The 15,923-nt window shown below is 40.0% G+C and overlaps 3 protein-coding genes across 3 annotated transcripts; 2 read left to right on the top strand and 1 right to left on the bottom strand.

The window, feature by feature from the left end:
- Nucleotides 1-7,523: 7,523 nt before the first annotated feature.
- PVX_081805 (adapter-related protein complex 4 beta 1 subunit, putative) lies at nt 7,524-10,607 on the top strand (the record flags this gene model as incomplete). Its single annotated transcript, XM_001613587.1, has 3 exons — nt 7,524-7,767; nt 7,927-8,735; nt 8,931-10,607. The coding sequence occupies 3 exons, from the start codon at nt 7,524-7,526 to the stop codon at nt 10,605-10,607; spliced, it is 2,730 nt and encodes a 909-aa protein (XP_001613637.1).
- An 824-nt stretch (nt 10,608-11,431) lies between these two features.
- Nucleotides 11,432-14,137, bottom strand: PVX_081800 (hypothetical protein, conserved; the record flags this gene model as incomplete). Its single annotated transcript, XM_001613586.1, has 1 exon — nt 11,432-14,137. One exon carries the CDS (start codon nt 14,135-14,137, stop codon nt 11,432-11,434), a length of 2,706 nt encoding a protein of 901 aa, XP_001613636.1.
- Nucleotides 14,138-14,878: 741 nt separating this feature from the next.
- On the top strand, nt 14,879-15,884 carry PVX_081795 (hypothetical protein, conserved; the record flags this gene model as incomplete). Its single annotated transcript, XM_001613585.1, has 2 exons — nt 14,879-14,981; nt 15,194-15,884. 2 exons carry the CDS (start codon nt 14,879-14,881, stop codon nt 15,421-15,423), a joined length of 333 nt encoding a protein of 110 aa, XP_001613635.1. The 3' UTR covers nt 15,424-15,884.
- Nucleotides 15,885-15,923: the final 39 nt, after the last annotated feature.

Below are 15,923 nucleotides of genomic sequence, written 5' to 3'. Positions count from 1 at the left end.
TGGACGCATAAATTAACATATAGGCAGCCTATATGTAAGGGGTTAAATGCATGAGCAAAACGATCATATATGTGTGTATACATGAGCACACATATACACACACATACACATTCATATACATGCACAGTTCGCATATGTACATATGCAGTTACGTGGATTTACTCCAAGTATAAACGGCTACTCGCGTATAATGCTATTTGGGACTCACACGGAATTCGTGACAATAATTTAAAAGACAAAAAAAAAAAAAAATTAATAAAAAAACAAATTAATTCAGCATAAATAGGATGAATAAATAAAAAGGGTGGTAAAGAATGAATAAATTAATGAGCAGGTTTGGGAAAAAAAAGGGGGGGAATGAGGTTACTCACTAATTGGGAAAAAGTATTTTCCGTTTTTTTTCCTTCTCCTTTTTTTTGATGTGTAAAATGCTACATATATGGAAACACAGATAGGCACGTTTTCGATCTAGCTGTTTCGCAAATTGACATGCACTGCTCTCGTATACAACCAAACGTCATAAAATGAGTTGCATATTTAATTAAAACTTCTCGCGTAAAAGCTGAAGAAGATTAATAACACGATTTGCGGCAAATTCGGGCTTTTAAAACAGGTTGCTATGTGTGTGTACGTATGCAGCTGTGACTTATGACGATGCTCGTGTAATGCGTAAACATGCAGGTCTACCCCTAAGGACATGCTCGCGTGCTGCATAAACACGCACACACGAACTGACACAATACAATGCAACACAGAGCAAAGCAGTACAATACACACACGTGCTGGCCCAAAGCTGGCTTCTTATCAATACGTGAAGAAATATGAACACGAATGGAAGTGTATAACGCGGTTAAAAAAGTGCACAGCTATTTACAACTATCTCTACGTCTATATGCGTTTTCATAAATCTATGCTACACTTCTTTATCTTCTCAAGTGTAATATGGCATTAATAACACGAAATGTGAAATTTTCATAAAATTCTTTAAAAATAATTAAAAAAAAAATTGGAAAATTAAAAAATTTTGGCATAAAAAGGACAAGGTTTTCTTTAATTAGTACATGAGAAACGCGTACACATAATACATGAATGTGTTAAAAATTTTAAAATACACTCAAATTATGAATAGGCAGGTAAAATTCAAAAAAGTTAATTTAAAAATGTTTTAAAACAATTCGACTTAAATGGAAAATACGCAGGCGTAATTGTACATATGTGTAAACACGCGCACATACATTCCAACTTACCAACACATGAAAATGAGCTTACGCCTATGCAAGTGTGCGTATGCATACTAGCACATACTCACACGCGTACACAAATGTATGATTAAGAAGTTCGCACACTTGTACAGATAAGCAATCTATCTACGCTCCTTTTAAAAAAAACATTTAAAGTCATGAATGGTCAGGTCTTTTAATTTTTTTTTTTTATTCTCCTTTGTGGGGAAATTACATAAATAAGGTATGTAATTAAAAGCAAAAAAAAAAAAAGGGGGTAAATGGAAATGCTCGTGTTTTAAAAGTAAAATGAAAAACAAAATTTATCCCTTGCAGAACAGTTCAGTGAGTGGTGAACAGTGTAATTTGCGTGGAATTAAATGGAATAAAAAGTTGACGAATACATAAAAACATAGGGGAACAATGAAAAACAAATTGTTCGTGGGAAATAAAAAGATGTGAAAGTATTTAAAAGCGAATAAAAAAGCCCAGGAAGGGGGGATATACAATTTCAACATACATTTATGTGAAGGGGGGATATACAATTTCAACATACATTTATGTGAAGGGTGGATATACATGTATAAACATAAAATTTATCTTTCTCTTTTGGCCCTTTATGCTTCTATCAAAATGGTGAAAAAATTAACAAGTCGTCATGCCACATACAGAAAAAAGTGGAAATAAATGTACGTTTAAAAAAAAGTTCAAAAGGTATGTTAAAAAAGGGTATACAAAAATGTATGCAAAAATGGATACCAAGATGGATACCTAAATGGATGCCAAAAAGGATACCAGAAAGGATACCAAAATGTATGCAAAGCCGTATGCAAAAATGTATACATAGCACAAGGAGATGCTTTCAAAAGCTTGTTTTTCTACATGGGCATATTTGTATGCGCGTTCACATCCTCACAATAGTTTCTTCCTTCCGCTCGCGTGAAAATTCACCTTTGCGGTTTTCTTTTTCCTCTCAAGAATGAAAATGACAATTTTTTTTCATCATCGCACGTTCTACAAGTGATGACACAGCCTATATATGCTAACGAGGATGCATTGCACGACCATAAATGGGAACATGTATATACAAGCGCGCTTTCAACGGCTTGCTCGTACATATACCACATTACATGGGTATGTAACACGTGCCAACTTCGTGCATATATATACGTGTACAGTACGTTATGTATATCTCCCCAACTTGGTCGAACGTGTTACTGCTCACATGTATATGCAAAAGGGGTATTTTTACTCCCTGTATAAAAATGCATTAATTTTCAATCAACACGGGATGCTATATGTTACATGTAAGCAAAAAAACATAAAATTCACATATGCAATATTATGGATAATAGGAATAAAAAAAATGCATATACATAAAAGTAATATACATAATATACATAATTTATCATGTACATTCTACATAAAAATTATGTATACATGAACAATCAGTTTAAATAAAAAAAGGAAAGGGGGTGAAGAGCCCACGCCTCGTCGGCTATTTTTTCTGCATTTCAAAATTTTACGGAAATTTGTAAAAGCTCTATACAAAAATTTTAACACCCCCCAGAATGATCACAGTACATATGTATGTATATATTTTGCTTTTTTTTATTTTTACATCAATATTATATATAAATATATGAGCTTTTTTTCTTTTTTGCAATAATTCACATTTCAAATATCAATAAAAAAAATTAATTCCTTCATAAAAAATGTAACAAGTTCATAAATACACAAAAAGGGATGTAATCCAAAAAAAAAAAAAAACATATTTGTTTTCCCTCTTTTTTCAAAACGCAAATAAAGTTACGCGTTTTTCACATAGTAATGTATATACGTGTATACATTATACATGTATAGTAAATGTTAAAACAGGTGAAATCAAGTAAAATAAAAAAAGGTAAAAAAATTTTCTTTTTATAAAAAAGTAAAATTATAGCAAAAAACGGATTTTATAAAACACAATTACCTTTTTTTTTTTTTTTTTTTTTTTGGGTTCTTGGCTTGAAGGATGTGAGAAAGAAGTTGTTATTTGTGATTTTTTAACCGCAATAAAACAACGGGAAAAAAAAAAAAAAAAAAAAACGATTAAGGTGCTTGTTGTAACATGAATATAGAAGTTCATTACAAGATCATCAGTTAAAAAAAAACGAAAAAAACAAAGTGCAAAAAGGAGGAACTAAAAAGAAAATTCCTTCTCCTGTTGTTTAAATGTAACATGCAAAAATTGTAGTGGTGAAAAATGAAAAAAAAAAAAAAAAAAAAAAACCCATTTTGTGTATATATTAATTTCTGTTTATTCGTACAAGTTTAAACGCTTGTCACAACGAAAAAGCGAAGTTTTTTTTTTTTTTTTTTATTGCCAAAGGAGAAGAAACACATTGTAAAAAAAATTGATAACATGATCCACCCGCCGTGGTTTTTTTTTTTTTTTTTTTTGGCAAACCCCTACATAGTGTAGTAAATAAACAAGTGTACGCTTAAGTTACCATACAATTCGTGAACGGGTTTCAAGTGAAGAATCAAACTTGGCGGGTGCCTGTGTTCGCAAGTGAAATATATACACATAAGTGTACGTACACTTGTGTATATAAATGGAAGCTCTATATATATATCTACCTCTGTTCATTTTTACCTGCGAAAGGTTACACTACAAGCGCACATCTGTTGCTATATTTACACCACATACTCCTGTAATTAGAAGTGCAAAATTTTCAGAGTTGTACTGTACTTCTTCAAACCCAGCATTTTCTACATTACGCACATTTCTTACATTTTGCACACTTTGCACATTTGCACATTTCGAACAGATGTAACTCCTTAGTTCCGCAACACAAGTTGTATAGAACAAAAACTGATTGTTACACGCGGTTAATCTTTTATTGTGCCTTTTTTTTTTTTTTTTTAAGCCACTGATGAAAGCAAAAAATGGAAAAAATAAAGAAAGTTACCATAAAAGGAAATAATTTTTTTTTTTTTCTTTTTTTTTAAAAGTGTATAAAAATGCTTTTCCCAAAGTCACCCTTTGTGAGTTGCTCTTCCTTTTTTCGCCCCTCACTTTCACGCTTCACATAAGAAAAAGGATGGGAAACATGTTTTACTACACCATAGCATAGCAAATCTGTCACTTCCTTTTATGCCGCTTTGTTATACTCGCCTCTTCCAGTGACCCCACGCGGTTACTAAATTGTACACACACGTATACACCCCTGCGTGGTTCCACTCCCATTCGCATGTCCCTGTTACACCATTTATGAAAATTCGGTGGTCTCTTCTAAACATTATGACTGTGCGTGGCACCCAAAGTGATGCCCCCAACCACGTTACACATAAGGGACCATTTGTCAGAGCAAACTACTACAGCGCAGGGTTAAAAGAAAAAAAAAGGAACATCTCTCAAATGTTTACAGTTGGATATTAACGCGGCGTGTGCGCAAAAATATGGGAAGAACTTGTGACGAGTGCCACACTGCTTTTGCGGAAACATTTTTTTTTTCATTATTGGAAATGCTCCTTTCCGTTAAATTGTTCTAAAAAGGAAAATTCTTTCATTTCACTTTTACATTTGGATCAATTTTTTAAAAGCTTCGCATTGTCACGCTCACAAATGGTTAATAGCAAATATATGTTAAACAAACCGAATGGGTTAAAATGATGCAAATTTTATGGACCACATAAACTGGCCTAATTGTGTTTAAAAAGGAATCGTCAAAATGGAAGGGCCTTTTTCTTTTACGAAGAAAATTTCACCAGCACAACGTGCGCACACAGGGTTTTCTCTTTTGCGCCCACGTGACGCGATGTTTTTCTAAACGCAAATGAAAAAAAAAAAAAAAGCAGTACGTAATGCGTTATTAGCCAACTGTCATAAATAAAAATGTGTACTTGTGTGTACATACATGTATATAACCAATCAATACAAAAGCGTAGTGAGAAAATTGCACACCACACTATTATCTATATGCGCATGCCAATTTTGCAATGAACACACACAAGGGGATATGGTGTAATAGCTACGAACGAGAACAAACACGCTTCCCCACAACCCTCTGATCGTCCTTTATGGCTTGCTTCCCCCAATTGAAGCTTCACATTAGCCACGTTAATCGAAGCGCTATACAACGCGCATTTGCCGCGTTAACTATGTTTCAAAAAAAAAAGCTGTGGCGAGGAAACCCAACGCTGAAAAAAAGGCCCCCTTCGTTGGCACAAAAATTCTGCTAATTTTTACAGAACAAAAATGGCCGTTACTGTGCAAAACCCACCTTAAAGTAACAATCGAGTTGTAAAAAAAAAAAAAAAAATAGGCACACATATGCATATATATGTATAGTACAAAAAGTACCACTCGTCATTTTTTTCATTTTTTAAAGGCCAATTTTTTTTCTATTTTTTTCCTTTTCTGTTTTTCCCCTTTTTTTCACGGTTTGCCCTTTCCGCGCATTTCTCATAGAATTGCTCACCCCCGTACACAACACAAAAACGGCAGCTTTATTTACAAAATTGAAGGCCAAAACTTTGCCTTAGCAATGTTGAAATGTGTTTCGTGCCAAAACAACGGCGTTGAATGAACCACCCCCCTCCCAGGCGCATTTACCCAAGCGCATTTACCTAGGCTAATTTACCCAAGCGAATATGTCACATACTTTTCTGCTTCTTCGCGAGAACAAAAGGAATTTAAAAAGGAAAAGCGCGCGCTTTCTTAAATCGTACGACGTTGTTAAAAACGTTTCCACACTTTCAATGTACACAATCTTACTTACCTAACTGTTGCCTAAAAAAGGTATTAGCACAGCACATCTACTTTTTTTTTTTTTTTTTTTCTCTCCTTTTTCGATATTCAAGTGTTGCAGTTATGCGGATTTTTCCCCTCCCTGGTGAGTACGTATATCCCCCACACGTACATTTTCAAACATCCCTGGTTTTTGAAAATTAAAATAATTCTTCAACATATTAACTCCTTTTAAATGATAAATTTATATATAAAAATAAAATTACACCATTTGGCTTCATTTTTCTGTTGTTAGCAAGCAACTTCTCTTTCTCGCATTGCTGCCCTTTTACGCGGTGTGTACTTTCTTTATCTACGCAGTAGGCCAACATTTTGGAAGCTTCAAAATGAGTTAAGTTGGTTTTCTCCTCATTTGTTTCCCTCTCTACTTTGCTCCTTCATTATTATCTCAATTTCGAAATCGGAAATGTAAGAATTTCTCAAAAGGATAGAGGCATTTCCCTCCATTTTTACACTACCGGGAAAGGAATGCATTTTATATGCCGCACGCGTTCGCCATAGCGTGAACAAATTAAATTGTTCCCCATTTGGCAACATATATGGATGTTTCAAACATTTTTAAGGAAGAGAATTAAGCCAAACGGATCATAAAAACAGTGACACAAAAATGTTCGCCCTTATGCTGATTTTTCTTTTCCATTTTTTAATATCTATCCCGATTACTGTTACTATGCTTTGCTGCCCAATTGTACATAAAAGGTGAATACTCCGGGAAAAAAAAAAAAGAAAAAATGAATTTTTTTTTTTTTGAGTGTATCCGTTAAAACACGCTTTTATGGCCAAATGGGGGAAAAACACTCTTCAATGATAATCTCAAAATGATTGGTGAGCAATTCCTTTTTTCCAGTCGAAGAAATCGTTAACTATGTTTGTTGATGTTTGGTGTTTAAAAAATTGCCCCCCCTTTTTTTTTTTTTTATTTTCATACCAAGGATATACAAACTGGTATCGTGTCACACTCTGAACGGAAAGTTTGGCTTCTTCTTTTTTTCGTTTCCCTTTTTTCTGATTTGATTTAAAGTAGTTCTAAGGATATGAACAGTTGGCCAGCCGGCCTTCCTTTTTTCTGTCGCCATGCCGCTATGCCGCCATGCAGCCATGCTACTATGTGACCGCGCGACTGCGATAAGGATCGCCCTACTCCCTAGGAGCTAACCCTTTTTGAAGCACACATACACGTGAACATTTTTACCCACTTATGTGTACAAAGTAAATTTCGCGGCCACACCTAGTTGCTGTTACAAGTATACTCAAGGAGCACTCCTCGTCTTTTCGCCTGCAACTTTCGTTGACATGTCTCCTGGCCAAGTAAATAAGAAAAATACGCCAACTCTGCAATGTTTTGTAGAATGCAAAAAAGGAAAAGTTACGTGTCCACCGTGTTTTTCTTTTTTGAAGCCGTGCACCCCACTCAGCAGTACCTGCGCGTATATGCGCTTGTCCACATGCACACACGTGTGTGATGGATGTGTTGGACATACCCCTTCTGGTAGCACCGCAACACACGGATGACCTTTGAACCACTTACCCCCCCCCTACTGCAGAGCGAGATAAACAAGCTAAAAGAAGTTTTAAAAAAACTCCCACAAGAAAAAAATGAAGAAAAGAAAAGAGAGGTGCTGAAGAAGGTAATAGCGTACATGACCCTCGGGGTCGACGTATCAAAGCTATTTCCGGACATTATAATGATGTCAAACACAAATGATATAATCCAGAAAAAAATGATATACCTCTACCTGAATAACTACGCAGGTGGGTTGTTTGTTACGTCTCGCCAGAGAATGTTTATGCCCCGCAGTTGTTAGCTTCCTTCTAAGGAGCACCCCTTTAATTACACGTTTGTGCCCTCCGCCACTACCACTACCGTCACCACTACCACTACCGTTATCACCGCTACCATCACCACCGCAGAAACGAACTCGGAACTGTCCCTGCTCACCATAAACACCCTGCAAAAGGACAGCAAAGATGACGACCCAATCATAAGGGGGCTCGCCTTACGCAGTTTTTGCAACTTGCGCATTAATAATTTGTTTGAGTACATAGAAGGGCCTCTGTTCAACGGATTGAACGACAAAAATTCCTACGTCCGAAGAATCGCCATCATCAGCTGTATCAAGCTGATTAAAATGAACCCACAGATAGCTATAAAAAACGATGTCATACAGATTTTGAGAAATAAACTCCTAGACAAAGACTCCCAGTGTATAATAAACGCAGTGCATGCGTTGAACGAAATATTAGTAGATGAAGGGGGGTTAAAAGTAAATAAAGAAATCATTTTTAATATGCTAAATAAAATATCTACCTTTAACGAATGGGGAAAGTGTGTTGTTCTAAACATTGTAAGTACCTACATTCCAGAAAATGAAGACGAAATGTATGACATTATGAACATATTGGAAAATCACATAAGAGATTTCTCCTCCGCTGTATTTCTCTCGTGTTTAAAATGTTTTTTAAATTTCTCTTCCAATGATACAAATCTACAAATTCAAATTTTCCAAAGAATGAAGGACCCTTTACTTACCCTAATTTCGACCTCTTCTTACGAAATTTCCTACATCGTTTTGTTGCATACCAATTTGTTGCTACACGAGGCGAATAAACTGAACTATAACATATTTGACTACGACTATAAGCACTTCTTTTTTCGGTACAATGATCTCACGTACATAAAGGATATTAAGCTGGACATCCTCGTGTCGGTGGCGACAAAGGTGAAGCTTCTTCCGTTGCAGTTATGCGCTTCTATGTGTGCCTCATAACGGGTGCACTTCCTCGGGGTGTCCTCTTACTACCGCTGGGAAGTTCCCCCCTCCATTGTGCATTTTGCGCGTCCCCCCCGCGTGGCGAGGGACCCCTCCCCAAATACCCACCCTCATTGGGCACTTGTATATTACCCCCCTCCGCAGAACAACGTGGTCATGATAACAAACGAACTGAGCGAGTACATCTGCGACCAGAACGTGGACATCGCGCAGAAGGCCATTTACTCCATCGGGTGCATAGCTCTGAAGATTCCAAAGGCAATTTCCAAAATAGTGGAGTTAGCCCTGTTCTCCTTTCTCCCCATGAACCATTCCTACATATGCAGCGCCACCATAGAAATGCTAGCCAACATACTGAGAAAGTACGAAGAATACACCAAGGTAATTATTGAAGAAATTATAAAGCATGATAATAAGCTGATAGAGAATGATGGGATCAGGTCCTACATTTGGATCGTCGGGGAATATTCAGAGTACATAGAAAATGCTCCCTACATTTTGGAAGAATATGTCAATTTGACCGACTGCTCCTATTTGTTCATGCTGGAATTGTTGACGGCTTGTGTGAAGGTCCTATATAGAAGACCCTCCGAAATGGTAGTCATTCTAGCCTCCCTTTTTGATAACATTTTGAAAAATTATAAATACCCGGAGCTTACGGACAAAATGCACTTTTACTACAAGCTGCTAAGTTATAACTATGAACAAGCCTTCAAAATCATCGTTTGTAAAAAAAAACTAGTAAAAAATTTCTGCGAATCGAATGAAAATATTTTGCTAGACAAACTGTTCAACGAATTTAACACCCTCTCTGTGTTGTATAAACAGCCAATATACAAATTTGTGGAGTATTCTAAAATACGTTTTGGTGGGATGTATGACCCAGAGGAAAATGAAGACGAGGGGACCCACGACGATCATCATGTTCATATGGACGACGTGGGTGCAGACAATGTTGACCATAACATTGCACATGTTAGCGACACGGATAGGGAAATATTCTTAAACACCCCAGAGGAGGATGCCAGAATGGCTGGCAAGTACCCCCTGCCCAGCAGTGTCCCCCACACAAATCACCATAACAGCAGAAGCAGCGGAAACCTTCCCAACATGAACGAGGATATGCTCCTTATGGGCGATGACGACACGGGGGGGTATCACCACAGTGGGGGCGGCCATAACGCGAGCGCCCACACGAACGGTCACCCTTACGACCATGGAGAGGGCCACTCGGTGGGGCACAACGACCACCTCTCTGCACAAACCCAACCACACCTCAACAACATGAACGCCCCCCTAAGTAGTAGGGATGTAAAAAAATCACACAGCAGAAGCTCCACCAACAACGCGCCCACAACCACCGTCGGTAGTAACCCCCCCAATAGTAAAAAGTTGGAGAAAAAAAAGTCGCATGAAATGATCAACCCCCCCAATTCGGCGCACTTGAACAAATTGAATGATATTCTAATCGATGCAGAAAATATAAACCCAGAACACTACCAAGAGCAGTGGAGCATTCTACCTGAACAGAATAATGAAAAACTATTTTTAAGAAAAAATTACTACAACTTACAGTTAGAAACAATTGACGAGTTTATATCAAAATACAACATTGTGACTCTCGCCTCCGGGGAAATCGATCAGTGCCTCAAATTCTACATGTACTCGCAATTTTACACCAAGCAGTACATTTTTATTGAGCTAATTTTCAACAAGGCGGAGAACTCGATCAACTGGATACTGAAGTCCCAGAGCGACGACCCGAACATGCTCGATCGCTTCACCGATTATTTCAGGGACATTTTCATGGATTTCATGTGAGGCCCGGCGTGTGGAGAGGCCTCACGCATGTTGCGCCACCATCCTCCCCTTCTGCTCCTTCCAATCTAGCGTCTCTACCCCCTGTTTGATGTACTTTTGCCCTTTCCCGAATACCCCCCACGTGACTGGCAAAACTGCACGCACAGTGAATTGTAACCGTGCCGGATGCGTACTTCCTACACACACCTCCCCATCTGCGTAATTGCAGCAGCGCAGGGGAACCATGTCTATATGTCTCTCATATGTATGAAAGCATGCATATGTATGCACGTGCGTATACCCACGCACACACCTGCACATCTCGTTGAGGATAATTTTTTTTATTTGTCTGACCCTTTTTTTTTTTTTGAACCCCTTTAATTAATATTATCATCGTATATATATCTCCTTACATGGAAATAATTTCTTCTCTACTCCCCCCATGTACACTAACTCTCCTTTTTTTTTTTAAAACCACTTCCCCAAATGATGTGTTAAAATGTGCTCCCACGCCGTTCCAAATGGAATGACAAAACAAATCGACGCGCTGCGCACCTTTTTTAAAAGAAAATGCTTTTTTTTATTCCCCATCGTAATGAAGCATTGGCTAGTGAGTAGCGGAAAATATGAGACAACATAAAAAACAGATTGGACATGTTTACAAGTGTGCCCTATGTGGGGGGGGAATTTCACTGCATTATTCTCATCACTAGGAGTATTAACTTAGCTAGCATGCGAATACCCAGTGGGACGTTTTATTCTAACCTGCGCAACGAATACATGGTGAGGGAATAAAAAAAAATAAAAAAAACGCTACCATATGTTCGTCTTCCCCGATTGGTCCCTCATTCTGTTGTCCCTTCCCATCTCTTCTCCCCTAACATTCCAACTTCTTCGTCATACTTCTCACAATTTTTAATCAAATTGTGAACCAGCAGCTCATTGCGTTTTCCGTACAACTCCCGCACCAACATGGTGGCATAGGAGGAGGAGCTCAGGCTAAAGCTTAATATCAGGGCGCCCAAATTTCGCTCGTACTTTGTCATGTTTTCTTTACTACTTCTTTCACTTTGAAAATGTTCGCTGCTCATATTTTCCCTTTTCCCTTCTGGGGGAGTATTGTTATACCGACTTGCATCCACATGATGTGCGTATCTCCCCTTTTCATCCCTGTCTGTCTGTTCAACCTGCCAACCATGCACAGCTATTTCGCTATACTTACTGGCCGAGGTGGGGACGCTCTTCATCTCCCCATTGTTGTATACCCCCCTTTCGCTGCACCGTTGAGCATGCACTCTCCCTTTTGAATTTTTATTTTTCTCAAAATTGGAGGCGACATTCAAATCGGAGAGGAATTTCCTCTTCGGTTCCTTATACTGACAGAAGCAGAAATACAGATTGGCTGGCCGCGCGACTACGTTTCTAAAGACGCAAGTCATTCCATACTCGTATTCAAACGAATTGACATACGCGTCGAACTTTTTTATTGTATGTAGGGCCTGTTTAATCGGAATGGCATTGCTTAATATATTATCGCTAGCTAGTCGAATGGACTGGTTTCCATTTTTCTTTTTCTCCTTTTTTATCAAATGCTTTAGGAACCCACTTGCTACCTTATCGTCATGCACCCTAAACAGCTCATCTTCGTGGAGCGTACACATCAGGTAGAGTAATATTTCTAAGAAGACGAGTCTTTCTTGGCTTCCTCTGTATTTTCTGTACAGCCGTTTGAAGACGTTCAGGTAGGAGAGCCTGGGGGGCATGCTGCCCAGGACGGGCAACACGACGTTGTAGATGTTTGCGCCTTTCACTTGGTCATCGCAGTAGAGGGGCCCATCACCACCGCTGCTGCCGCTGCTCCCCCTTTCGCCGCTCCCCCCACTGCCATACAACACAGCTATGTAATTATGCTGCGCTTTTGCCTCCCCCCCCTGCGACTGCACCTCTTTCACAAAAACGTAGTCCCCCTTTCCAGGCGCGGCACCGAAGTTTTCCAACCGGTACGAGGTTAACATGTTGAATATCTTCGCGCTGTACGAGTGCATGTGAAATCTCCTTGTCTCCATGCTCACCCCCTTAACGCATGTCTTCTCGTTCTGGTAAAAATGGGTTTCTCTCTCGGGTGTGTTAGTGTGATTTTTTCCGGGGCCATTCTGCACACTGTCGACGGAACGTTTCCGCTTCCCCGTTTCGGCGTGTTCATTCGCGCTGCTTCGTCGGTCACTTAGATCGGTGCGACTGCTACCATCGCCACCACCGCTAACATCGCCTCCCCTTCCGCGGCTATTCCTCTCGTACATGTACAAATTGCGCAGCAGGATGTACGCCTCGTACTCCGAATTGGTCAGATACGAATAGAGCTGCTTGTTCGCGCTAGCCGGCTTTCCCAGCTCGTCACCCGCAATCGCGTCGCTCCTTTTAAGCAGCTTATTCGTTTGGTGAGACAAATAACGAAACGCAAAGGTGGCGTTCTTCTTCTGATATATGTTGCAAGCATTTTTCAAGAAAATCGTCAGATTATCTTTAGTAGAATTTCCATAAAACATTTTATTTTCAAAAATGTGAGGATCTAAGACATGCCCTATGTATTCTTTGTAGTCCCTACGTATTAACGCCTTCCCCTTATTGAAGGTATTTTTATAGACCCCAAATCTTTGCATTCCAAAATAGTTTATGAACCCATGTTTTTTAATCTGCTCCAATTTATGCCTTAAATAATCCTCATGCGTTTGCACATTTCTGAGAACTATCACAAAGCGATTGCCGCTATGTGCGCCTAACTCGATTTTTTGGTGCACCTTTTCGAGGCTACAAATTTGTATATTCCTCATCCTCCTCTTCTTCAGCTGCTCATGATCCGAGAGGTCACTGCTCATCATGTTTCTTATTTTACGAATGTGCATCATGCTAGTGGAAATGATCTGCGTGGACACACTCCTTTTGTCCTTAAAACCTGCGTAGTAAAAATCTTTTATGGGAATGTTCGTCCTTTTGCTAATTTCTCTAATAGCTTCTTGCGTGTCCTTGTTCACCTTATACAGAATAAAACTTATCCATTCGTTTTTCCCCTCTTGGGGGTTACTTTCCCCGTCTGGTTGTGGCGAACCGTAGCATCCATCGTGGTCTCTCCGTTCTTGCATCGATCCACGTTTCTCGTCTGTTATTTTTTGCTTTTTTCCAGCCGTATCACCACCATGTACCCTTTCGAGGCTGTCTCTCGCTTCGCCACTCCCACGCTCACCTTGCACCCTCCCCCTCACATAGCTCAAATTCAAAACATTTTTATCTTTCCCAATTTCGTAGACGTGAAAATCTTCACATCTATATTTAAAGATGCACATGAGGTCTTTTTTTTTTTCCTCCCCATGGAATCCATTTTCACCTAAAAAGTCGCCCATAAAATGGTCGATCCCGACGTCCTCTTCTAATAAGTAGCTAGCTGAAAAATGACGCACCTCCTTTGTGAACTTCCATTTTCTTGCTAACGGTGAAGTTACATTTTTCCTGCTCCTCGAAAGCAACTTGGTTGTGTGCCATCCCAGAAACATCATCTACTTCGCCTTCGCCTTCGCACCTGTGTGTCAGTACTGCATTTTTTAAGGGTGTAGATTTATTTTTTTTACACCGCTTGGCGAATCGGGCGTGGGGACGAGCAGCCCACAAAAAAGAACATATTGAGAAGCAGCCCACTGTACATATGTAATCCCACATGTGCTTTTACGCGCCACTTGGCATTTATGCAAATTCATCCACTGAGGATAGGCCACACTTAGTGATCCACTTATATGCAAATTAAAAGAGTGAACCTCGTCAACTTTGCGATGACTCACAAGTTACGGCCGCGTACCCCTCGGGTTAAAACGTCGCAAAAATAGTTCTACGCCGCTCACACGCATGTGCCACGTGTACATATGTATAGATGCACGCATAGGTACATTTATGCACCCGTTTGAGCACTGCCTTACCCACGTGTGACACCTCTGCAGCAGGCGAGTTTCTAAGCAAAGGCGCCTTCGTCAGTTGTCCCAAATTAGCACCTTTTTTAAGTAAACCGTCGCTCCAACTTACCGCAAACATTTCGAAAGAGAGTCATTCTCGCTGTGCCGCTTATCCGTATCTGTGCCCGTTTGCAACTCTGCATTTTTTTTTTTTTTTTTTTTCCCTCTTCTCCGCGTTTTATTATCCCCCCTGTGATGTGACCCCACCTTTTTCAAGCCATTTAATGAACCCCTTTTTTACTGAATTACTCCCCAAGAGTGAACCCAAACCTAACCGCAGCTTCCCCACCACCGATGAATAGCATAAAGGACAAACTTACGAAGGAAGTAAAAAACTTTAAAAGAACCGCGTTGCTTAGGGGAAGTCCTGCGTTCAGGATTAGCGTATGGTTTTCTGGTAAACCCGATAATAACAGAGTGCGGATGAGGACCTCCACTCGAAAGCATCCCCACGTCTCAGTTGTGTGTGTGCTATCCCACATGCGCATCATGTGTAGGTGCATCTACGCCCCACGTGCAGACCGTAACGTTGCGCTATGTTCCGCCTAGCAGTTCATAGGATCTCCCCCCACACACATACACACTCCACTTCACTCCTTTTCCCTTCAGGAATAACCGTTGGACTCGTCTGGATCCTCATCAGCGAGTACAACAACCCGAAGAGCAACAACATGTTCTTTAAAAAAAAGGAGGCAGATTTTTTTACCAAAGAGGAAATAGAAAAATGGAACAAGCCCTACTACTCCAAAGGTGACTACACCACAGTGGTTATGGACTCTAACATGACGGCGGACGAGAAGAGGAAGCACATACTGAAGGGAATAAATAACACCAAATGAGGCACACAAAAAGAAAGGAGAGGGGTGGGAGGGGACCTGCCTCCCTGCGGCGCTGCAAAGCGGTGTTACTACTTAAGTTGGTGAACGTCCCTCCCATTTGAAGCATTCTTCGTAGGCACCATCGCCCAGTTTTTGCAAAGCGGATGTTCCACAAGGGGGAGGCAAAATGGGTACAAATGTGGGTGCAGCGCGGGAGCTCACAATTGCGGAAATAACATCACGTGGGTGAAGAATCGCAAAAGAGTGGAGAGCGAAGGACGAAGCGTAGGATGGATGGCGGTACGAAAGGTGCTGCGAAGCGGGGCCCAATAATTAAGCGGCCCTCGGCGTGCCCCCCGCGTCAGTACGTCTTGGATAAAAATATGGCCACCCCTCGCTGGTACCAATTTTGCTGCAGTACCCCCCGCGAAACGGGGAATTTCCAGAAGCCAATAAACGATCTCCTCGACTTGTCCAAATAAATTGGCAACTCCATAAAGGTGGAGTTGGCTTTTTCGCTT

This window comes from Plasmodium vivax, chromosome 2 (genome assembly GCF_000002415.2).
Source record: "Plasmodium vivax chromosome 2, whole genome shotgun sequence".
Classification (NCBI taxonomy): domain Eukaryota; phylum Apicomplexa; class Aconoidasida; order Haemosporida; family Plasmodiidae; genus Plasmodium; species Plasmodium vivax.
Note: the sequence above shows the minus strand (reverse complement) of the source record. Positions and strands in the feature narration are given on the sequence as shown.